General features: G+C 38.8%; 1 protein-coding gene and 1 long non-coding RNA gene across 2 annotated transcripts; both read right to left on the reverse strand.

The window, feature by feature from the left end:
• Nucleotides 1-8059: 8059 nt before the first annotated feature.
• Nucleotides 8060-9805, reverse strand: LOC131970535 (uncharacterized). Its single transcript, XR_009394189.1, has 3 exons — nt 9685-9805; nt 8510-9414; nt 8060-8410 (listed from the first exon to the last, which is right to left on the reverse strand). It is a non-coding gene; the product is annotated as an uncharacterized LOC131970535 (long non-coding RNA).
• A 456-nt stretch (nt 9806-10261) lies between these two features.
• On the reverse strand, nt 10262-14448 carry LOC131970437 (olfactory receptor 52K1-like). Its single transcript, XM_059331829.1, has 2 exons — nt 14362-14448; nt 10262-11251 (listed from the first exon to the last, which is right to left on the reverse strand). Exon 2 carries the CDS (start codon nt 11201-11203, stop codon nt 10262-10264), a length of 942 nt encoding a protein of 313 aa, XP_059187812.1. The 5' UTR covers nt 11204-11251; nt 14362-14448.
• Between the last annotated feature and the right edge of the window lie 12119 nt (nt 14449-26567).

Here is a 26567-nt window from a genome sequence, read left to right on the forward strand (position 1 = left end):
TGCTAAAAAATTATGTCTACACCTATGCAGTACCTTAAGCAATAATAATAATAATAGAAAATAGAGAAATTAGAAAATTAGAACTAGAAAATTAACTAGAAAATTTCCCCTGGGGAAATTCTGAAAACACGGCTACTGCCGGTGTGTGTACACTATGATGATATTCTTCAGAGATTTCAAACTATGCCCTTTAACCTCAAAATGTGTGTGTGTGTGTGTGTGTGTGTGTGTGTGTGTGTGTAATTAAAATCACATAAAGTTACCTGTGTGTGTGTGCACGTGTGTGTTTGAAGCATATATGTATGCATGTGTGAGGAGTGTGCGTGCTTACGCGCGTGTGTGTGTGTGTGTATCTGTAACTGTAATCACATCAAAGGTCAAAGGCAATCAGATCAAAGCAATCAACAGAATTAATTGACACCTGTTCCGGCATAGTGACAGCAGAGGTGGACAGACTGAAATTTCTGGCCTCGAACAGAAAGCATTTTTGGCAAAACCATAATACCTATCATTGATCCGACTTCACTTTGAGCGTCCTGAGTTCTTCCTGAACGTCTACATATGTTTTTTTTTAAAGAAAAATGAAAAAATAGCTTTGTTAGAGCGATCTACAAAAACTGTAAAATGTCCCTTTTTCTGAAATCTTCCTGCGTTTTTAATATGGGAGCCAATGAGGCTGTTGGTGGTTTTGGTGGCGCATCTGTGCGTCCTACGCCCAAACTATAACTCTGACAGCTTTACCAGAGGATTGTGAGTGAGAAGACAAATTTTCCTACGTTTCTATGTATAAATTATCTCTGTAGAGTGAAATTTGCGGCCTGGAGCGCAGTTTTCAAATTTATTTTTTGACAATTTCTTCTCTCCCTCTACACTCTGGGGATGATGTCACACACTGTGACACGAACATTCCGTGCAATACACACTCATTATAATCTCAGAACTTCTCCAAAAATGATCATGGTCATTGAACAGGGATTGATAAAAAACTATAAGACCTATCGAAACGTGGATTAATACACCGATACACAAGACTTGTGTCTACTGTTTAAAGTTTAAATGGAGTCTCTAGGTGAAATCATGCCGGAGGAGTAGACGTTTAAAAATCTCCAATTATAGTTCTTTTTCGCTCATTTTTTGTCGGCCGTCCCATTCATTTCAATGCGAATTACGTCGCGAAAAATTCGTATTCTGTAGAGAAAGTAATAGCACACCGATCCCGATACAGCTATTGCTGTATGGGACCAGTGCTCGGTGCGATTGCCCCGAGGCCCTAATTATACATGTATCAGAGGAAGCATCTTGAATGAACAATTACAATGTAATTGGATAAATTATAACTGGAAGAGAATGTCATTCATGTCTAAACTGCTTGTTGAAATGCAGCAGAACAAACTTATAAAATCATTGTCAATGAGACAATTAGGTACTCTGGAAAAGGTTCTGTTCATAAATTCCTATGTATTTGTTAACTCTATACAAATATACAGTCATGGAAAAATGATTAGACCACACTTGTTTTCTCTTTGCTTTCTTGTTCATTTAATGTCTGGTACAACTAAAGGTACATTTGTTTGGACATATATAAAGATAACAACAAAAATATCTGATAAGAGTTTAATTTAAGAGCTGATATCTAGACATTTAACATGGTTTTCTTGATAAATGATTTTGGTTATAATCAAGAAAACCATGGAAACTGGCCAGATATCAGCTAGTAAATTAAACTCTTATCAGCTATATTTGTTGTTATCATTATATGTGTACAAATTTTTTTACCTTTAGTTGTACCAGGCATTAAATGAACAAGAAATTGAAAAAAAGGGTTGAGCTAATATTTTTTTCCATGACTGTAGAGTATATAGAGCCTTTGTATCCACTGTATAGATATTTTACAGTATTAGATAAAAGGAAAATGACTGATGTGGAAACAAGGGAAACCAGACTGCTGTTATGGACCAACTTGAACTGTTTTTTTTTGTTTTTTTAAATTATTTTCACTTATTTAATGCATTTCTGATGGTTTATACAATGTTAGGAATCTTTACTGTATTGAATAATATTTTACACACTGAACTTACCACAGAATACTTCAAGTCATTGTAATGTTTTCTTCACTTCCCCAGATGAGTAACACATGTACATTACACTAATATTTGTCTTAAAATGTTCATCATCCCAATAAAGCACCATTTCTTTAATTCCTGTACATGTTGTTGGTTTGTGTTTTTGTTGCCGTGCTTTTATCAGATTGTGACCCAGTTGGATCTGTGATTGGTGATCAGAAGGTTTTAAAATGAATTATTATAAATGTATAAATGTTTCTCTAACTATCCTTTCATTGTGTTAAAACCACTGAGAATGTAAATAATTATCTGCACCAAATTGTTTGCATGTCTGTTGATATGAGCCACCAGGGAGAGCCAGAACCAAGTTAATCTGATAGAACAGTTTGATCATTATTGATATAATATTAGTGCCCCGAGCACTGGTCCCTACAGCTATTGCTGTATGGGACCAGTGCTCGATGCGATTGCCCCGAGGCCCTAATAAACCCTTACTTTAGTAAAGCAGTAAACCAATGATGACAGGTGTGTTGTGATACCAATGAGTGGATCCCACTCATTAAATCCAATTTTTTTCTGCACTGTAAAGAGGGGAAACTCTGATATTCACAGAGTTTCTGATGAATGATGCTGAATGTTTTTTTATTTCTCACACAGACAGCAGTCATTATATAGATTTATACTGTATGGTTCACATCTTCAGTATAACTGAACTGCATTGTTTTACCAGCGAGCCACCAGGACACCCAGTTAAAGGTTGCCTCTGCAGGCTACATAGCTTACACATTTCGACATGTTATTGAGGAGGTGTGACTGGTCTCTCAAAACGGAGGTTCCCACGGGATGTACCATCTCGCCCATCTTGTTTATCATGGGTATGAACCTACTGATATCTGCAGCAGAGGGCATAACCCGGGACCCTAAATTAGAGTCTGGCATTGTCCAGCCAGTGTGGCGAGCGTTCATGGACGACATCACAATAACAACGGCTACCCACGTCCAAGCAAGATGGGTGTTGGAAACTCTGGGCAGTGTTGCCTCGTGGGCAGCATAGACTGTATATAAATAATGGACGTAGTCACCGTGACATCACCCATTAGTTTGTGGACTGCCTGTTGGAAGCCTCGAGTTCAGTGTTATACTCATCGCCATATTGCGTCGCCATCTTGTTTCTGATACGCGGAGCAGACCATATTTGGACTGTGGCGGAGTGCGAGGGATCTGATGACACTGACTACACGTCTCTCTACACCGGCAACCCGACTGAGAGAAGCAGCTGCTAATTCATGTTAGCATTAATTGGAGCATTAACTGGGATGTTAGTTTTGGCTAGCAAAAAAACAAAAACAAAATGTATCTTTCTTACCTCAGAAAACTGAGCAGCGACTCCTTGGAGTGTCTGTTAGTCCAACCAAACACTGAACAAGACATTTTTACTGAACAAAACGTTCTAATAAACTGTCATTAAGTGAAAATACAGTGTGAAAGGGTCAAAGTTATGAGACCAAATTGGTAAATGTGCTCTTTTCTATCAATATAACGTTATATATAACTTTATTGACACGTTGCCGTGGAAACGCATTGCTCTGCTTCTCTCCTGATGACGGCTCGCCTTGTTAGTGACCTGTAGCCACGTCCCAAATCATACGATTCTTTATCTTCTATCTTTTTTGAGACCATAATGTTGTCCTGAAAAAAATTTCTGAGGTAATAAATCAAGTGAGAAGTTTTCAAATTTTGCACTGAAATGAATGGGCAGATTTTTTTTGCAGCCAAACTTAGCACCCCCTACTGGAATTTTCGTTGAATTGCAGGCTTAATGCACTTCCTGGTTGGCCTCCATGCTCAGGCACGGAGATTGCCGCCTGGTGGGCAGTTGCCAAATGTATCAGGTTACCTTGACAACGCATAAACACGTTGGGTAACCACAGACAACCTGCACAAAGTAGTGTGTATGTCTGTTTTAAGGACTGCACGTCACTTTGTTCCTGTCCAGTACAGTATACAGTGAATTTATTTTAGCCTCCAGTGATCACATGCTAAGACTGTTCTGCCCCAAAGGCAGCAGAGATTCACCTTGCTGTATAAAATGCAGAACTAAAGTCCACGAATAATATGCTCACATAGGTATTAGGAGTCTCCAAGTGTGTCAGGGCGAGATGGAGGGCTGTTTTGATGGCGTCCTCTGTGGTTCGTTGCAAACTGGTAATGGTCAAGGTCTGGGGGGATAAAAGTCTTCATGCGTGACAGCACCAGCCTCTCAAAACACTTCACGGCAATTAGTGTAATAGCGACAGGGCAGTCATCATTTTGGTACTTCGAGCAGATGTTTCGGACACTGGGAGTGTCATGGAGGTTTTGAGGCACGTTGGGTCTTAAATCAAACAGTATTCTTCTTTTTTTTTCCTCTTTTGCTTTCCTGAATATTTTATATTAATATAAATTACATGTATTCATTTTAAAAGTAAATGGGTAAATGAAAGCAAACCAAATAGGAGATTGATAATGTAGAATTTATGAATTAAAATTCAGAAAGAAATATTCACTTAAAAACAATTTATTAATTTGTAATGTCCTGAATTATATTTACTACTGTTTTTTTCATACATTTAATGGCATATTCATTTATTTGTCAAATCTATTATATATTTATTTGTTATTTTAAATTTTGCTGGGTTCCATCCTTCACAGGTGTGATACTCAAAATGTTGAGTGTTGTTGTACAGAGACTTTTTAAAGCTCAGAAACTATAAATAAACAAATAATTTGAGAATAATTAACATTTCGGACAAAGCGACAGCACGTCCATGTCATCAGGATGTTGTGGAAGCAAAAAATGTATCTGGGGCAGTGTGCAGTAATCGTTGTGCTTAATCACCACATGTAATCAATCATTCAAGATTCAAGATTCAAGATTCAAAGATTTATTGTCATGTGTACAGTAAGGAAACGTGTCTCCCTGCACAATGAAATTCTTTACTTTGTTGCCCGCACTGGGTGTCAGATAGTGTACATAAATGCAACAGTATTACAACAAGTAATCTTAAATAAAAATAGAAATATAACTGTACAACAAATATAGAGAAATTTAAAGAATGTAAGAATATAAATATAAATATTTACATGGTGTGCAATAGTGTGCAATATTCAAATGTGCAGGTTACAGTATGTGACCACCACAGGGGTCCGCTCAGTCCTTGGTAGTGTTTAGCAGCCTGATGGCAGTGGGGAAGAAAGAGTTCTTGAAACGGGTGGTTTTGCATTTCACACTCCTGAACCTCCGTCCTGAGGGCAGAAGTGTGAACAGTCCGTGTTGGGGGTGTGTGGGGTCTTTGATGATGGAGGCAGCTCGTCTGTGGACTCTCCGGTGGTAAATGCTCTGCAGAGATGGTTGAGGTGTCCTCGTGATCTTAGATGCCGTCTTTACCACTCTCTGCAGGCGTTTGCGGTCTTTCACAGTGGAGCTGCCGTACCACGCGGTGATGGAGGTGGTTAGGATAGACTCAATGATGCAGCTGTAGAAGTTGCTGAGAATCTTAGGTGACATGCCAAATTTCCTCAGCCTCCTCAGGAAGCACAGCCGCTGCTGAGCCTTCTTCACCACCTGTGTGGTGTTGAATGTCCAGGTGAGGTCATCACTGATGTGGACCCCCAGATATTTGAAGCTGCTCACCCTCTCCACCTCCAGACCTTGGATAAACAGTGGCTGATGAGGTCTCCTCTCCCTCCTCATGTCCACTATCATCTCCTTGGTCTTGTCTGTGTTCAGGGTGAGGTTGTTGTCTCCACACCATGTCGCCAAACTGTCCACCTCCCTCCTATAGGATACCTCGTCCCCGCCAGTGATACGTCCAATCACGGCGGTGTCGTCGGCAAACTTGAGGATGATGTTATCAGGGTGAGAGGCGATACAGTCATGGGTGAAAAGGGTGTAGAGGATAGGGCTGAGGACGCAGCCCTGAGGAGTACCAATGTTAGTGGTGATGCTGGCTGAAGTCCTCTTCCCAATCCTGACAGACTGTGGCCTGCCAGTCAGAAAGTCCAAGAGCCAGTCACAGAGAGTGGGGTGGAGTCCGAGGGCTAACAGTTTATGGGTGAGTTTGTGGGGGATGACCGTGTTGAAGGCAGAGCTGTAGTCGATGAAGAGTACCCTAATGTAGGAATCTTTATTTTCCAGGTGGGAGAGGGAGACGTGCAGGGCAGCGGCGATGGCGTCAGAGGTAGACCTGCTACATGCTGTTACAGCTAGAGATGGGGCCAGCTATAAGCTTAGACATCCATTTGTAATTAATCGCACAGTTATAGCCAGGGGCGTGCACTCAAAAAATGTTGACCATTGTCTACTTAAAAAAATTAAGGAAACAAAGTGACACTTAATATAATTGAATAGATTTCAATTCCTTCAACTTTGATTAAAAACTATTGATTTAATAAAGTAAATTTAAACTTTAAATACAAAATAATAAAATTATTGGTTGAAATATTTTGGATTTACTAATAATATGGCAAAGGTTGAGTAAATCCAAGTAAAATTTACAGGGAAAACTAATTAATATTTACTAAATATCTGAGAAAAGGTAATTTGGATTTACCAAATATTTGTGAAAAAGTGATTTAGATTTACTAATTAATTAAATGGAATTAATTCATATTTAGTAATTATCTGGGTGAAATTGATTTATATTTACTAAATATCTGGATGAAATTGATTACTTACTATGTTTATGGGTTAAATTGAGGCTATCCTTCTAAATATTTGGATAAGAATAATTTGGATTCAATGAATGAAATAAGTTGTGTCAACTTATAATTGGTACCACATGACATGAAATCTATGTAATATTATTAATTGTCACTTTGTTGCCATAATATTTTTAAGTTGAATTTACGTAATACCATGCCTTCTTGTTGCAAGAAGTTACTGGAGGTCAGTTAACAAATTACCATATGTAGGAAAACAGCAGATAAACATTTATTTGTGTAATTTTGTCTACACATACATTTTCAACATTTTTTCAAAAATAGTTTTTGTGCAAAATGCCAAAATACAAAGAAACAGAGATAAATGCTGTAAAAAACAAAACATAAACAATGTGTACAATAGGGATGTGTATGCTGGCAATCTGTTTACCAGTATTATATATTTTGATCAAGGAAATTAGGAAGTGAAATCACATTCACAAGGATAGTTGAGAGAGATCTACACATTCCTCCTAAGTACAGAATGACCTATGACCTAGCAGTGTTTTCAGACTACAAAAAAATAAACAAATACATTTTTCTTTTAATATGAAAACTGAAATGGTTAAGGCCAATATGGTTTAAACTGTTAACAGAAATCAAAACATCCATCCCTATGTTAACAGATACTTCACTTGGTTTGGTTCTTTACTAACTTAAAGGGATAGTTCATCATTCTTGAAAATTGGCCCATTGCCATAATCCCTTTAGTCATAACAGTAGGTTTGTTAATTTTATTTGTTGGTGCAAGCTATGTTTAGAACGGCAGAGAGCAGCCGGGAGCTGCTCAGAGCTACGCTACAGAGGCCAGTGGAATTTCTTGGTTTCCCTCATCAAGTACACAACCAAAAAACTCCAAAACGCTGTGGTGGACAAGCTCTGACCTGCACATTGACCACGCTATGAGATAATAATGGAACATTACGAGACAGAGCTGTTTTAGAGGTAAATACAGAGACTGCTTGCTGAACAACTGACCCAAAGGCAACGCGCATCAGCTGTTTTGTATGAATTTACCTCTAAAACGGCTCTGTCTCATAACATGCCATTATTATGTCATAGCGTGGTGAATGTGCAGGTCACAACTTGTCCACCACAGTGTTTTGGAGATTTTTGGTTGTGTATTTGATGAGTTTGATGAGGGAAACCAAGAAATTCCATTAGCCTCCGTAGCGTAGCTCTGAGCAGCTCCCGGCTGCTCTCCGCTGTTCTAAACATAGCTTGCACTGACAAATAAATGCAGCATTATCACTTGCTTATTACTTCTGGCTTCCAATCTACAAAAACACTTACTTGTGCCAGTAAGTCCAAAGTACAACCACCTTCAAATGAGTATGGATAACCAGTTGACAATCCAGTTCAAGGAAGAGTTTCTGAAAGGGTTCAAAAGTGTACCTGAGCTTCTTGGGATATGCGAGATTCGCTGCATACATCAAACCAATGAGCATGGCACAAGCCCTTGGAAAGTTACCCAGAGTGGTCAGGACCTTTGTTCCGTCTATCACGATTCCGATGTCCTCTGTACCTTCTGACAGACTGGTCTGGATGCTGTAGATTTTCATCTCTTGTACAGCAAGGTCCTGTGCCACACTGCCTTCATCTGCATCCTACCATGACGAGAACATTTTGTATTTTAGACTGTACAGCTAAAGGAAATGGCCCTAAATAAACAGAGAGAGAGAGAGAGAGAGAGACAAACATCATACTCTTTAAAGAGCTGGTCGGCAGGTTCCCCAAAGTACAGCATCAGACACCGGATCACAATGTCTCTGCTTATGTTAATGGTAGGATTGCTAGGAGCCTGAAATAACATAAATTAATATTACACAAGGTCATGGTTCAGTTTTTAATGCTAGGATGCTTACACTTGTGTTATTTTGAAAGAAAGAGACCACTTTCAATAATCCTTTATGTGCTGTGTGAGTGGCCAGTTTTATGAAACACTTCCTGTCTTAACTGAGGTTTTCAGAGGACCAACTATGACTCCAGAAAGTCACTGGTCTGGGAAAAATAAAAATAAACTTCCATAAAACCAAAACATTTTGAATGTTATGTTTATCATTGAACATTTGGTGAGCTGGTAGTTGAGTTTTGTGACTTTTGGACAGACTAGGTGCTTCCCTGCCTATATGTTTTATGATAAGATATGCTACAGGGTGCACCATCAAACCACAGTAGAGGAAGAGAAGCAATATCATTTTAACTCAATTTCAACTCATGGAGAGACTGCCAAAGTAGGCCTTTTCCCAAATTGTTGATGTTAAAGCAGCTAGAAAATAGGGATGAGTGGCAGCTGTTGTTTAAAGACACAGATGTGTACATTTATACAGAAAATACACTAATACAGTATGTGTGAAACACCAAAAGCTAATTATTTATAATCAGTGTATAAAAATTTAAACATTTTGCATGAGCTAATTGAATGGTCACAGTCTTATAGACAGTCACATGTTAGCATGTCCTCCTGCAGATTCAGTAAAAATGTAAATTTTCCAACGGTCCCACACTTTGAGTGGAAGAGGTTCAGAAGCCGTTAAGAGTATTCATCCAGCTTGGACATGAACTTTGACTCCAGGTGCACTGTTGTATTTCTTTGGAACTCATCCTGGATCTAAAAGACAGATGATGGAACCTGTAAGCCATATTTGATCTTGACAATACCTGAAAACATGATTTATGAGATGACAGTAACTTAGCATATTTTATATTCAAATGTTTTTTTATATTTTATGCTGCTTTCATTTTAAATTCAGGTTTGAACCTAAGGTTAAACATACAGTAGCCTATATTGTTTAAAGGTTTGTTCACGGTTTTGCAATGCCATGTTGTCGACTTATGCTGGGTAAGCAAAGTTGATAGTAAGTGCAATACATAGGCCTACCTGTGGTCTTGAAATGTTGATAGATTCCCTATGCACCTAGAAAGAAATGCATAGCTGTAAGTCATTTGGATGAATTAATATTTTAAACGCAAAACTCTGAAGAGAGGATATGGAAATAAACTAAATAAGCAATTAAAGTTTGCACTTGCTTTTGTATGTACAGTAAGTTCAATAATTATTAGGATAGTTATCATAACATTTGTTTTAAAAAAAGAAAGATATAATGAAAATGCCTAGTTTAAAACCATGTATGAGTCGCAGCTGCCCCCCCCCACACACACACACACGCACAGCTAAAACACCGCCGCTAATATACCAAACTGCATTTAGACATTTTTTTCATGTATATTTTACTAGTATTTATTTTGTAAATATTAATTAAGCCCAGTCACAGTTTTTACAGTGTAGGCAGCCATGGCTGTTTGAAGAGAACATGATTCTTTGATGTTTCAAAAAGAAGTTAGATGAGGCACATGGCTAAGGACTAAATAGTTATTCTTTGATGCTTTGCTATGTAAGAACTGAGTGATGATCGTTTTGAAAAGGGCACAGGCAGACCCCACATTTTAATTGTTTCTTAAGAATGGGGAACAGTTCGGACAAAGCGACAGCAGATCTTCAGGATGTGCCGTCTGATCTCGGCGGTTCTGATGCCGTAGATGATCGGGTTGAAGCAGCTCGGGAACAGCAGGTACATGGTACTGGAGAAAACCCGAACGTCGTCTGGAAGATCATTTCTGATCCGATATGACAGGAAAGCAACCAGTGCAATGGACAGGCCCATGATCATGACCACAATGTGTGTGGTGCAGGTGTGAAGAGCTTTGACACCCGACTTGTTGGACTTGAGCAAGGAGCTGAATATGAAAACATAGGAAGCAGTGACAAAGATGAAATCAGCTACAAGGATGAGGAACACGGTCAGTAGACCAATCAGGCTGTTGATGGCAGTGCTTCCACAGCCCAGCTCCACTAGTGCCATGTGCTCACAGAAACAGTGCTTCATCACATTTTCAGCACAGAATGATAACTTCCCTGCCAGAATCACAAGAACTGTGACCAGAACGAAGTTTCTGATCACAAGTGGGACGATAAACTTGAGGAATCTTGGTAACGCCATGCACTCATGGTAGTAAAGTGGTGTGCAGATGGCAAAATATCTGTCCAGTGCCATCCATACCAGAAACGTGGACTGAAAAGTTGCTACAAAGTGAACAAAGTGCATCTGAACTAGGCAGCCAATCAGAGAGATTCCTCTCCAGTTAAACAGGAAACTCAGCAGCATGTTGGGGATGGTGAACAGCGGCAGACTCAGTTCCACACATGCCATGCCAGCAATGAGGATGTGCATTGGTGAGTGGAGGCTTTTCTGAGAAATGACCACGTACAGCAGCAAGAAGTTGGCCAACAGTGACACAACCAACATGATGAAGAACGGGACGAAGAGGACGGGCCTCAGGGCTCCCAGTTCACTGAAGCCATCCAGGATGAAATATTTGTGTGACGAGATGTTTTCCATCCTGCCCTCCTCAGAAAACCTCCTCACGCTGGTTTCCAGTTGGATCACCTGAAAACAGACAAAGAGTTACTTCACATCTTCACAGCTGTCAAGTGTTTCTGCCAGGGTGCATTCCAGCTGCACAGCAACTTTAGAAATGATTGTTCAACAATTACCTTCCACTCTTCAATGCACCGTCTGTCTTCCAAACTAAAAAAAACATTAATGTTATTAATGAACTAGAATGTGGTCTTAGGGCTCTTAACTAACCCAAAGTTTAGTTCATTTTAATCAAACTCTGGTGGTTATGTAGTTGTTACGGTTCGTTTAATTGCTTGTGAACGCTCCAATTTTACTCTGGTGCGAACCAAAGGATTGCCAGATTCCCAGAACTCCAGTTAGAGGCTCTCTGCCCATCTCGAAACCAACCCTAGTGCGGTTTGATTCACTGTGAACGTAATCCGACCAGAGTCCGACCCAATTAAAGGAAATTAACCAAAATGATAATTTGCCATTGCAGAATCAGAATAACTTAATATTTGCCTTGATGGTAGAAGCAGGTGGTGGTCGGAGCGTCAAGGCTCCTTCTCTGATTCTACAGCTGACTGATTGCAGCACAAAGTCTGTGGAAATAATGGATCAACACATTGTCAACGCCTCAGAGCCTCCACAATGTATATCCAACAAAATAAACTAGTTCCAAATGAAATTTGTAAATAAGAAATGATTCATAAAAATGATAGTGAAACAAAAATAAATCTCATATTACATTCTTCCTTATCTTCATCAGAAATGTGCTCATTTCCAAAACCTATGAAAAGTAAATCTCATATTACAAATCATAGAAATAAATAAATACAGTATTACAGTTTTAGTGCAACATACAATAAAGACACATCTAAATGTAATCACTGTGATAATAAATTAATTGTTCACACAGCTCATTCCCTCATTTAAAAACCTCCATATTTGTGCATACTGTTTATATATTATATATGTATTAAATATTGTTTGTATGCTGACCTTTTCGATTCATCACATTTTCTATTTATGCTGCTGATTTTTTTTTTTTTTTACTTAAAGTACTTGATACCTTAATATATATTTATATTTCGTACTTCGTAGTTTTGCTCCAACACACTACAGCAAATGCATTGTATTTGAAAACCCGCCAGGCAATAAAAACGATTCTCGAACTGAAATATACAATTCTGTGAGCAAACAGAACACTGATGTTGGACAATTCTGCAAAACCCCACATTATGTTCAGTGACATGTTTCGTTGTCTTGCTTTTCTTCAAGATGTGTGAATAACAACTATGAAGGTAAGGCAGATATTATAGAATGGTGATTGTATTTGTATGATGGGACATGGACTCTGGTCTGATTCTCTCCACATTAGTCTTGTGAACACCATAGCAGAATATGGCCATTAGAATCAAACTGACTCGGTTTGTGTTCAGTTCCGGATTACTTTATTCCGTGTTTCCATTTTTCACCACCAACTTACCAACTAATAAGAAATAAAACTGTGAGGCTATTTCAGCCCTCCACCTTCGTACACACCAAGATTATTATAGTTAACGAAAACTAACGAAATAACGAAAACTAGAATTGAAAAAACATTTTTGTTAACTGAAATAAAAATAAAAACTAGAGTTTTTAAAAAAACGATAACTAACTGAAACTGTATTGCGTAGTTACAAAACTAACTAAAACTAACTAAAATTATTGTGGAAATGTCCTTAGTTTTCGTTTTTGTCAACTTTTTTCATTCATAATTCAGTGTTTCTATTTGAACATGCAACACATGGTGAAAATGTTTACTGAGACTGGGATGTCTACACTCCAACCAAAATTCAAAACAGTTAATAACCTTATTGGGGCTGAGATGGATAAACCAAAGGAAATAAAGGCAAAATTTATTATGACCACTTTGAATCTCGCACCCAACACATAGCCCATTACAAAAAAACTAAAACTAACACTAAAACTAATAAAAACTAAACTAAAACTAAGCATTTTCAAAAAATAAAAACTAAACTAAAACTAGAAAACTCAGTCTTAAAACTAACTAAAACTAACTGAATTTGAAAACAAAAATTCACAACGAAATTAAAACTAAAACTAATGAAAAATCCAAAACTATTATAACCTTGGTACACACCCCTTTGCAGATCTTTTTTCTTCATTTGGCCCCTTACATTTCTGCACTTAATAACTGACTTACAATACTTTTCACATTGTGGGTAAAGAAACATCATGAGGACGAGTCCACGCTTTTACTCTTCAGTCAGGTGTTCAGAAACAAGAACATCCTATTTTCCCCTGAAGACCAAAGAACTTCCACAATGTACATCCAACAAAATAAACTAGTCCCATATTAAATAGAAACGGTACATTTTTAAGGTTCAATACATTTCCCAGTAAATAATACTATTATTTAAATAAATTGTAAATAAGAAAATACTTTATAAAAAATAATAGTGAAACAAAAATAAATCTCATATTTCATTCTTCCTTGTCTTCAGCAGAAATGTCCTCATCCCAAAGGCCTAAAGCACTAAAAAAAATCAGCAAAACCCCACATTATTTTCAGTGACAGTGTTTTCACAGGAAATGTGTTGTTGTCTCACTTTTCTTCGATATGTGTGAGTAACAACTCTGAAGGTAAGGCAGATATTATAGAATGGTGATTGTATTTGTATGATGGGACATGGACTCTGGTCTCCTGCAGTGGAAGTCAGATGCATTAAATGCAACTTTATGTTCTTTTCCTTTTTGTCAGACAGGGGAAACACAACCAATCACAAAGTGCAGAATCTCACATTTCCAGTGTTATTTCAAGGGTTACAGGACTGATCATCTCAGAGAAATAAAAGTGTCCCTGTAATAAGTCTGTAGCCACGCTCTAGACTTGAGCTCAACATAAAATTCAGCTCAAAGCTCAGCTGCCTGACTCTGTACTGTCTGCTGTTTCACATTTTGAAGCTTTTCTTTGATTCTGATTACATGAGAAGAAAAACTATGAGCAGCATGAGAACTACAGACATGGTGGTGAGAAATGGCATCAATCTATTTACCAGTACATACCGTATATCTGCGTGGACACTCTGAAATGTCTCAACTCCATTTTCTGTCAGGAGAAAAACAAGACATGAATTATTATAGCAACCAACCTCACATGGATCAGAGGCAGCCCATCTCTCCTCAGTGTGTTTGGTTTCACTTTAGGTTCCACAGATATCAGTATGTGGACATCAGAGAGCAGCAGCAGATCTACGGCTCACAGTGCAGCGCATTGCAGATAATGTGATGTTACTTGTTCCTGCTGAACGCTGACTCAGCACTTTATAACCTTTGTCTGAGGCTTCCTCATTGGCTATAGAGATTATGGCCCAATCCCAACCTCCACCCTGAACCCTGAACCCATGGATCACATGCTAAGACTGTTCTGCTCCAATGACAGCAGAGATTCACCTCGCTGCTCGGCCTGCCAGCACCACTGTCACCATGCAGCTGGAGGCCCACTTACCCGATTCAAATGTTATTAGAAGATTGAACGGGATCAGCAGTTATCAGCCGATCAGTACCTGCTGGTAGGCCACATGTAGTTATCAGCTCATTGAATGGGCTGATATATTCTAGCCTTCATTTCGCAAGTCCTGATAATGTAATAACTTCCCGATAATGTAATAAAGTGCAGCAGACCACCCATTACTTGGGTTCAAGTGGTGATACTGTGTAGGCAATTCTAGCTCAAGAGCTCTAGCGCCACCAACAGGTCAAAGTTGAATGTTTATTAACTTTTGACCCGTTCATCCGTTTTTCACAAACGAGGTATCACTGGAACCCTTGGGTCAATCCGATTTCAATGCATCCTCAATGGGGGTTTTCGGCCATATTGGATTTTCCGCCATCTTTGATTTGATCAAAAACCTTTAAAAGGCCTCTCTTATCACAAATTTTGTCTTATCTTCTCTAATCTTGGCCCAGATGATCTTCAGACCATGACACACAAATGCATTCAACATCTTCTTGAAATTCAAAGGCACTTGGCTGTGACAGCCAATCAAACTTGATGGTGAGGTCACCAAACAGGAAGTAAGCCCATTTCTCAGTAACCCTTTAGTATATCTTAACCAAACTTGGTACATATGACATCATGACATCATCATATGACTCATGACATCATCCTGGGGACACCCAAAACATCTGGTGACCTTTGACCTCTAGGGGGCCACATATTCTGTCCAATCTTCATGAAACTTAGCATATGATCTTCAGACCAATTTGAACAAATGTGTCAAACAGCTTTTTAAAATTCAAAACCATTTGGCTCTCTGACAGCCATGATAATCTTGAGTGCAGTATCTCTAGAATGCATTGGTGCAAGTGCTTCAAATTTGGAGTGTTTGTAGGGACTTAAAGATTAATTGATTTGATGATGAAGGTCAAAGGTCTCTCCTTATATGTCCTTGATGCACGTGTTTCAAATTAAGCAGCTTGCTCAGTGAGCTCAGCAACATAGCAACAGTTTAGCCAGTATATTTCATCCACTCTAGTTGTTTCTAGTTGTTATTATTATTGCTACTATTATTTTCTTTAATCATCTCCAGTCATATATTATGACTACTAATACGAATAATCAAAACTATAGTATTACATTACAAGTATTGCATTACCTACATAGTTTTTCTAACTACATGCTGGTACCAAAGGCTCATCGATAGCTCCAGTCCAGTGTATAAAGTCCCTTGTTTTATTATAAATGTTTTTTATATTCTATATTTACTTCAATTAGTCTATCTACTAAAACATGGAGGCCAAATGAGGCTTTGGTTGGTGAAGTTATTTCATATAATATTCACATTCAATAACGATAATACATTGTCTATTTACTATTGGTTTATGGATTATACACCAGTTCAGTATATGGATGCCGAAAGAAAGTTCAAATCCATGTTCAAAATAGCCATGATGAAGACATCAACCATAAATAAGTTATAAAATGGTGGCTTTAAAATGAGGTTGCTTTTTTGGATAGGTTGCTTTTGTTGTATGTCGAAATTAACTGAACAAATATAAAATTGTTGCATCCATTTGCCAGTGATATTTAACAAGTTCAGAGCACTGTTGGTAACACTATATATTACTGGCTTTTCTGGATATAGGTTACTTTTACTGTGTGTTAAAATTAAATAAATAAACAAATACAAAATTGTTGCATTTGGAGTCCACTACAATTTGCCAGTGATATTTAACGAGCTCAGAACACAGTTGGCAACACTTTATTTTACAGGGTCCCTAATACAATGTATCCAACCTATGTACTTAGTAAAAAGTAAAGTGTTACTGCACTGTTTGAGCAGTGCTATGTAGCCTAATCTTGCTGTTGATTATGTGAAAATGTTCTGAAAGCACTAGGCACAAGTAGTTACATATAGTTTGAAATACAAAATAATCCACTCCTAAAACGTATAAAAGCTGCAAGCAATGATGAAGGGGGCAATATAGTTGATGGCACCAAGGCTGGTTGAGACCAGGTTTTTTTCCTAGGTTCTAAGCCTGTTTAATGTCAATAAGAGTTAAAGTTTAACACCAAGATGCTCAAAGATCAGAATGGCAGCCAAATTCTGATGTGCAAAATAGTTTTGGAGCTATTTGGAGAGGTCCGGCAATATCACCAGACATTGAAAAATAAGTTTGCAATCCACTTATGTGAAGATATAGGAGTTTTTTGATATTGCACCGCCCCCTAGATGTCAAAGTTCACCAAATTGTTTAGGTGTTCCCAGGATGATGTCATGACTCTATGTACCAAGTTTGGTTAAGATATGTTAAAGGGTTGCTGAGAAATGGGCTAACTTCCTGTTTGGCGACTTAGCCATTAAGTTTGATTGGTTGTCACGGCCAAGCACCTTTAGATTTCAAGAATCTTTTGAATGGATTCGTGTGTAATGGATACCTCATTTGTGAAAAACGGATGAACGGGTCAAAAGTTAATAAACATTCAACTTTGACCTGTAGGTGGCGCTAGAGCTCTTGAGCTAGAGTTGCCTACACAGTATCACCACTTGAACCCAAGTAATGGGTGGTCTGCTGCACTTTATTACATTATCGGGAAGTTATTACATTATCAGGACTTGCGAAATGAAGGCTAACCTGATAATGTAATAACCTCCCATTAATGTAATACTTTATTACATTATTGGTTAAAAGTGTATTACATTATTGGGAAATGCACTTTATTACATTATTGCGAAGTTATTACATTATCAGGTTTTATTACATTTTCACTAGACTCAAGTGCAGATTTTTATTACATTAACGGGAATTTATTACATTATCAGGTTCTACAGGCCATCTTCAGTGTCAGTTTTGAACACGTCAGAGGAGTTGGGAGTGTCTCTCAAAACGGAGATTCCTTGTGCATCAGATGATGGGGTATTTGCTGATGTGTTGGTTTATTGCGCCCAAAAACCCACTGTTGGTTAGGCCATTATTTGTGTGATGGAGGTTTAAGGTCCAGTTGGATATAGATGAGGTATATTTCCCAACTTGGCTTTGATTGTTAACCCTTGGGGTCAAAAATAACATGCCAATATGTTTAGCAGCAGAGAAACCTCCTTAATGATTTTTTCAGTTTGAAATTTGAAATTAAGTTTTTTTTTCTGGAATGACCCCAACATGAAAAAAAGGAAAAACATTGCCTTTGTTCATATTTCCACGAAAGCTGTTCACCAACAGGGTACAAACATTGTCTTTGGCAGCTATAAAATCATTCTCATATCACAAAAAACATTAAAAAAAATAAAAACCATGCATGGAGGCATGCCACATGCACGCTTGCTAAAAAATTATGTCTACACCTATGCAGTACCTTAAGCAATAATAATAATAATAGAAAATAGAGAAATTAGAAAATTAGAACTAGAAAATTAACTAGAAAATTTCCCCTGGGGAAATTCTGAAAACACGGCTACTGCCGGTGTGTGTACACTATGATGATATTCTTCAGAGATTTCAAACTATGCCCTTTAACCTCAAAATGTGTGTGTGTGTGTGTGTGTGTGTGTGTGTGTGTGTGTGTGTGTGTGTGTGTAATTAAAATCACATAAAGTTACCTGTGTGTGTGTGCACGTGTGTGTTTGAAGCATATATGTATGCATGTGTGAGGAGTGTGCGTGCTTACGCGCGTGTGTATCTGTAACTGTAATCACATCAAAGGTCAAAGGCAATCAGATCAAAGCAATCAACAGAATTAATTGACACCTGTTCCGGCATAGTGACAGCAGAGGTGGACAGACTGAAATTTCTGGCCTCGAACAGAAAGCATTTTTGGCAAAACCATAATACCTATCATTGATCTGACTTCACTTTGAGCGTCCTGAGTTCTTCCTGAACGTCTACATATGTTTTTTTTTAAAGAAAAATGAAAAAATAGCTTTGTTAGAGCGATCTACAAAAACTGTAAAATGTCCCTTTTTCTGAAATCTTCCTGCGTTTTTAATATGGGAGCCAATGAGGCTGTTGGTGGTTTTGGTGGCGCATCTGTGCGTCCTACGCCCAAACTATAACTCTGACAGCTTTACCAGAGGATTGTGAGTGAGAAGACAAATTTTCCTACGTTTTTATATATACATTATCTCTGTAGAGTGAAATTTGCGGCCTGGAGCGCAGTTTTCAAATTTATTTTTTGACAATTTCTTCTCTCCCTCTACACTCTGGGGATGATGTCACACACTGTGACACGAACATTCCGTGCAATACACACTCATTATAATCTCAGAACTTCTCCAAAAATGATCATGGTCATTGAACAGGGATTGATAAAAAACTATAAGACCTATCGAAACGTGGATTAATACACCGATACACAAGACTTGTGTCTACTGTTTAAAGTTTAAATGGAGTCTCTAGGTGAAATCATGCCGGAGGAGTAGACGTTTAAAAATCTCCAATTATAGTTCTTTTTCGCTCATTTTTTGTCGGCCGTCCCATTCATTTCAATGCGAATTACGTCGCGAAAAATTCGTATTCTGTAGAGAAAGGTAATAGCACACCGATCCCGATACAGCTATTGCTGTATGGGACCAGTGCTCGGTGCGATTGCCCCGAGGCCCTAATTATACATGTATCAGAGGAAGCACCTTGAATGAACAATTACAATGTAATTGGATAAATTATAACTGGAAGAGAATGTCATTCATGTCTAAACTGCTTGTTGAAATGCAGCAGAACAAACTTATAAAATCATTGTCAATGAGACAATTAGGTACTCTGGAAAAGGTTCTGTTCATAAATTCCTATGTATTTGTTAACTCTATACAAATATACAGTCATGGAAAAATGATTAGACCACACTTGTTTTCTCTTTGCTTTCTTGTTCATTTAATGTCTGGTACAACTAAAGGTACATTTGTTTGGACATATATAAAGATAACAACAAAAATATCTGATAAGAGTTTAATTTAAGAGCTGATATCTAGACATTTAACATGGTTTTCTTGATAAATGATTTTGGTTATAATCAAGAAAACCATGGAAACTGGCCAGATATCAGCTAGTAAATTAAACTGTTATCAGCTATATTTGTTGTTATCATTATATGTGTACAAATTTTTTTACCTTTAGTTGTACCAGGCATTAAATGAACAAGAAATTGAAAAAAAGGGTTGAGCTAATATTTTTTTCCATGACTGTAGAGTATATAGAGCCTTTGTATCCACTGTATAGATATTTTACAGTATTAGATAAAAGGAAAATGACTGATGTGGAAACAAGGGAAACCAGACTGCTGTTATGGACCAACTTGAACTGTTTTTTTTTGTTTTTTTAAATTATTTTCACTTATTTAATGCATTTCTGATGGTTTATACAATGTTAGGAATCTTTACTGTATTGAATAATATTTTACACACTGAACTTACCACAGAATACTTCAAGTCGTTGTAATGTTTTCTTCACTTCCCCAGATGAGTAACACATGTACATTACACTAATATTTGTCTTAAAATGTTCATCATCCCAATAAAGCACCATTTCTTTAATTCCTGTACATGTTGTTGGTTTGTGTTTTTGTTGCCGTGCTTTTATCAGATTGTGACCCAGTTGGATCTGTGATTGGTGATCAGAAGGTTTTAAAATGAATTATTATAAATGTATAAATGTTTCTCTAACTATCCTTTCATTGTGTTAAAACCACTGAGAATGTAAATAATTATCTGCACCAAATTGTTTGCATGTCTGTTGATATGAGCCACCAGGGGGAGCCAGAACCAAGTTAATCTGATAGAACAGTTTGATCATTATTGATATAATATTAGTGCCCCGAGCACTGGTCCCTACAGCTATTGCTGTATGGGACCAGTGCTCGGTGCGATTGCCCCGAGACCCTAATAAACCCTTACTTTAGTAAAGCAGTAAACCAATGATGACAGGTGTGTTGTGATACCAATGAGTGGATGGCAGTAATGACACCCGGTTACGTCAATCGGAGGTCACAAAAATTAATGTGGAATCGGTGTGTGCATATGCCAAAACAATGTCGGACTCCGTAGTTTTCTCTGGTCCCCTGCCAAATTTGACCAGCGATGATATGTGTAGCCGCATTTCATCGCTCCAGCGCTGGTTGTCGAGGTGGTGTCCAGCAAACAACGTGGGCTTCGTTAATCATTGGCAAACTTTCTGGAGGAGACCTGGTCTTATTAGGAGAGATGGTGTTCATCCCACTTTGGATGGAGCCGCTCTCATATCTAGCAACCTGACCAAGTTTATTAACGGTCCAAACCCGTGACAAGTCAGAGTTGAGACCAGGAGGCAGAGTCGCAGTGTAAAACACTTCTCTGCCTTTCCCTTTGAGCAGTCATCCACCCAAAATCCCATAGAGACTGTGTCTGTCCCCCGTCCTCCCAAAGTTAAGTTAATTAAACCAGGTTCTAACAGAAGAGGAGTTACCCAAAATAACCTAATAAAAATTGAAACTTCAACTGCAAATAAACAAAAACCCAAAATAATTAAATGTGGACTCTTAAACATTAGATCCTTATCATCTAAAGCTTTATTAGTAAATGAGTTAATATCAGACTGCAATATTGACTTACTTTGTCTAACTGAAACCTGGCTGCGTGATGAAGAATATGTTAGCCTAAATGAATCTACTCCTCCTAGTCATATTAATACTCATATCCCTCGTGGCACAGGCCGAGGAGGAGGAGTTGCAGCGATATATGAGTCAAACCTTCTAATTACCCCAAAACCTAAACTAAACTATAACTCATTTGAAAGCCTTGTTCTCAGTCTTTCACACCCAACCTGGAAAAACCAACAGCCAATCCTATTTGTCATAGTTTACCGGCCTCCCGGTCCATATTCAGAATTTTTATCACAATTCTCTGAGTTTTTATCAAGCCTAGTACTAATTACAGATAAGGTAATTATTGTAGGTGATTTTAATATTCATGTTGACGTTGATAATGATAGCCTTAGTACTGCTTTTATCTCCTTACTAGAATCGATTGGCTTTAATCAGAAAGTTCATGAAGCCACTCACTCTTTTAACCACACCCTCGACCTTGTGTTGACGTATGGGATTGAAATTGAACATTTAATAGTTTTCCCACAAAATCCTGTGTTATCAGACCATTATTTAATAACTTTTGAAGTCCTGCTATTGGACTACTCGCTAATAAGCAAGAGTTTCTACACTAGATGTCTATCTGATAGTGCTGTAGCTAAGTTCAAGGAAGTGATTCCACCTGTCTTTAACTCTTTTACGTGCTCCAACATAATAGAGGACTATGTTAACTTCAGTCCCTCCCTAATTGATAACTTTGTCGACAGTACTGCAGATTCACTGCGAACAACGCTAGATTTTATTGCCCCACTAAAAAAGAAAATAATAAAACAGAAAAAGTTAACTCCATGGTACAATTCTCAAACCCGTGAACTGAAGCAAATTTCACGAAAGCTCGAAAGGAAATGGCGTTCAACTAAGCTGGATGAATTTCTTTTAACCTGGCAGGACAGTCTTAAAACATATAAGAAAATCCTCCGTAAAGCCAGATCAGCCTATTATTCCTCATTAATTGAGAAAAATAAGAACAACCCAAGATTCCTTTTCAGCACTGTAGCCAGGCTGACAGAGAGTCACAGCTCTATTGAACCATGTATTCCTATTGCACTCACTACTAATGATTTTATGAGCTTTTTCAATGAGAAAATTATAACTATTAGAAATAAAATTCACTACCTCCTGCCATTAACTGGTACTGAGGCATCCTTAAACCCTGGAGCCTTAGAAACGGGTACAAACCCTGATAAATATTTAGATCGCTTCGCTCCCATCACTTTCCAACAACTAACCTCAATGATTTCCTCATCTAAACCGTCAACCTGTCTCCTAGACCCCATACCAACAAGGCTGCTTAAAGAGGTTCTACCTTTAACGGGTACTTCTTTCTTAGATGCAATCAACTTGTCATTATTAACAGGCTACGTGCCACAATCATTTAAAGTAGCTGTAATTAAACCTCTTCTCAAAAAGGTTAATTTAGATCCGGGCGTTTTAGCAAACTATAGACCAATATCTAACCTCCCCTTCATCTCTAAGATCCTGGAGAAAGCAGTCGCAAATCAACTTTGTGATTTTCTTCAACACAATAGTCTATATGAGGACTTCCAGTCAGGATTTAGAACTCATCATAGCACAGAAACAGCATTGGTAAAAATTACAAATGACCTTTTAATTGCTTCTGATAATGGACTTGTCTCAGTCCTTGTCTTACTAGATCTGAGTGCTGCATTTGATACAATTGACCATCGTATCCTATTACAGAGACTGGAACATGTAATTGGCATTAGAGGAACGGCACTGGGCTGGTTTAAATCGTACTTATTAGACCGTTTCCAGTTTGTTCATGTGAATAATGAATCCTCCGTGCGCACTGATGTTAACCACGGTGTTCCACAGGGTTCTGTGCTTGGACCAATTTTATTCACCCTTTATATGCTCCCTCTAGGTAATATAATTAGAAAACATTCAATTAACTTTCATTGTTATGCTGATGACACTCAGTTATATATATCAATCAAGCCAGGTGAAACTGATCAGCTAGCCAAACTAAATGCATGCCTTAAAGACATAAAAACCTGGATGGTCCACAACTTCCTAATGTTAAACTCGGAAAAAACAGAAGTGATTGTAGTGGGACCCGAACTCCTCCGAAACTCATTATCTAAAGACTTAATTAGCATCGATGGCATTACCCTGGCCTCCAATACCACCATAAGGAATCTCGGAGTTATCTTTGATCAGGATCTGTCATTTAACTCCCATATAAAACAAACTTCAAGGACTGCATTTTTTCACCTACGTAATATTACAAAAATTAGACACATCCTGTCTCAAAAGGATGCAGAAAAATTAGTTCATGCTTTTGTTACTTCAAGGTTAGATTACTGTAATTCCTTACTGTCAGGCTGCTCCAATAAATCCCTTAAAACTCTTCAGTTAGTCCAAAATGCTGCGGCTCGTGTACTAACAAGAACCAAGAAAAGAGATCATATTTCTCCTGTTCTAGCTTCGCTGCACTGGCTCCCTGTAAAATCCAGAATTGAGTTCAAAATCCTTCTTCTTACTTACAAAGCTCTAAATGATCAGGCACCATCATATCTTAAAGACCTCATAATGCCATATTACCCTTCTAGAGCACTACGCTCCCAAAATTCTATGTTACTTGTGGTTCCTAAAGTCCTTAAAACTAGATTGGGAGCCAGAGCCTTCAGTTATCAAGCTCCTCTCTTGTGGAATCATCTCCCAGTGTCAGTTCGGGAGGCAGACACCCTCTCTTTATTCAAGAGTAAACTTAAAACTTTCCTCTTTGACAAAGCCTATAGTTAGGGCTGGCCGAGGCCTGCCTTGGACCAGCCCCTAGTTATGCCGCTATAGGCCCAATGTGTCGGGGGACACGATACACCGGGGCCCTCTTTCTCTCTGTCCCAATAATACATGACACAAGCTTTTATTTTCCCAGAATACTCGCACTTTTCTCTGCTCTCTCTTCACAGGGTGTGGAGCTGTGGTCCTGCTCCATCACTCCTGCTGGTCTCACTGCTGTGGATCTGGTCCGGCCCCAGATGGGAATGTTCCTCTCCTGGTCCACTCACCATCACTACTGGCCAATGGTGGCGCATCATCACCTGCTGCTGTGCCCCCCCCCAACCCCCCCGCCCAAGAACTCCTGCTCCTCTCTCTCTCTCTCTCTCCCTCTCTCTCCCTCTCTCTCCCTCTCTCTCTATTGCCCCCCCCCCCCAACCTCTATCTACTCTACTCTGTTGACCTGCCCTGTACAACGACATCTATTGCACGTCTGTCCGTCCTGGGAGATGGATCCCTCCTCTGTCGCTCTCCCTGAGGTTTCTTCTTCTTTTTTCCCCTGCTAAAAGGGTTTTTTAAAGGAGTTTTTCCCTGGCCGATGTGAGGGTCTAAGGACAGAGGGTGTCGTACCATGTACAGTCTGTGAAGCCCTTTGAGGCAAATCTGTGATTTGTGATTTTGGGCTATATAAATAAAATTGATTTGATTTGATTTGATCCCACTCATTAAATCCAATTTTTCTGCACTGTAAAGAGGGAAAACTCTGATATTCACAGAGTTTCTGATGAATGATGCTGAATGTTTTTTTATTTCTCACACAGACAGCAGTCATTATATAGATTTATACTGTATGGTTCACATCTTCAGTATAACTGAACTGCATTGTTTTACCAGCGAGCCACCAGGACACCCAGTTAAAGGTTGCCTCTGCAGGCTACATAGCTTACACATTTCGACATGTTATTGAGGAGGTGTGACTGGTCTCTCAAAACGGAGGTTCCCACGGGATGTACCATCTCGCCCATCTTGTTTATCATGGGTATGAACCTACTGATATCTGCAGCAGAGGGCATAACCCGGGACCCTAAATTAGAGTCTGGCATTGTCCAGCCAGTGTGGCGAGCGTTCATGGACGACATCACAATAACAACGGCTACCCACGTCCAAGCAAGATGGGTGTTGGAAACTCTGGGCAGTGTTGCCTCGTGGGCAGCATAGACTGTATATAAATAATGGACGTAGTCACCGTGACATCACCCATTAGTTTGTGGACTGCCCGTTGGAAGCCTCGAGTTCAGCGTTATACTCATCGCCATATTGCGTCGCCATCTTGTTTCTGATACGCGGAGCAGACCATATTTGGACTGTGGCGGAGTGCAAGGGATCTGACGACACTGACTACACGTCTCTCTACACCGGCAACCCGACTGAGAGAAGCAGCTGCTAATTCATGTTAGCATTAATTGGAGCATTAACTGGGATGTTAGTTTTGGCTAGCAAAAAAACAAAAACAAAATGTATCTTTCTTACCTCAGAAAACTGAGCAGCGACTCCTTGGAGTGTCTGTTAGTCCAACCAAACACTGAACAAGACATTTTTACTGAACAAAACGTTCAAATAAACTGTCATTAAGTGAAAATACAGTGTGAAAGGGTCAAAGTTATGAGACCAAATTGGTAAATGTGCTCTTTTCTATCAATATAACGTTATATATAACTTTATTGACACGTTGCCATGGAAACGCATTGCTCTGCTTCTCTCCTGATGACGGCTCGCCTTGTTAGTGACCTGTAGCCACGTCCCAAATCATACGATTCTTTATCTTCTATCTTTTTTGAGACCATAATGTTGTCCTGAAAAAAATTTCTGAGGTAATAAATCAAGTGAGAAGTTTTCAAATTTTGCACTGAAATGAATGGGCAGATTTTTTTTGCAGCCAAACTTAGCACCCCCTACTGGAATTTTCGTTGAATTGCAGGCTTAATGCACTTCCTGGTTGGCCTCCATGCTCAGGCACGGAGATTGCCGCCTGGTGGGCAGTTGCCAAATGTATCAGGTTACCTTGACAACGCATAAACACGTTGGGTAACCACAGACAACCTGCACAAAGTAGTGTGTATGTCTGTTTTAAGGACTGCACGTCACGTTTGTTCCTGTCCAGTACAGTATACAGTGAATTTATTTTAGCCTCCAGTGATCACATGCTAAGACTGTTCTGCCCCAAAGGCAGCAGAGATTCACCTTGCTGTATAAAATGCAGAACTAAAGTCCACGAATAATATGCTCACATAGGTATTAGGAGTCTCCAAGTGTGTCAGGGCGAGATGGAGGGCTGTTTTGATGGCGTCCTCTGTGGTTCGTTGCAAACTGGTAATGGTCAAGGTCTGGGGGGATAAAAGTCTTCATGCGTGACAGCACCAGCCTCTCAAAACACTTCACGGCAATTAGTGTAATAGCGACAGGGCAGTCATCATTTTGGTACTTCGAGCAGATGTTTCGGACACT

Source organism: Centropristis striata, chromosome 4 (assembly GCF_030273125.1).
Source record: "Centropristis striata isolate RG_2023a ecotype Rhode Island chromosome 4, C.striata_1.0, whole genome shotgun sequence".
NCBI lineage: Eukaryota > Metazoa > Chordata > Actinopteri > Perciformes > Serranidae > Centropristis > Centropristis striata.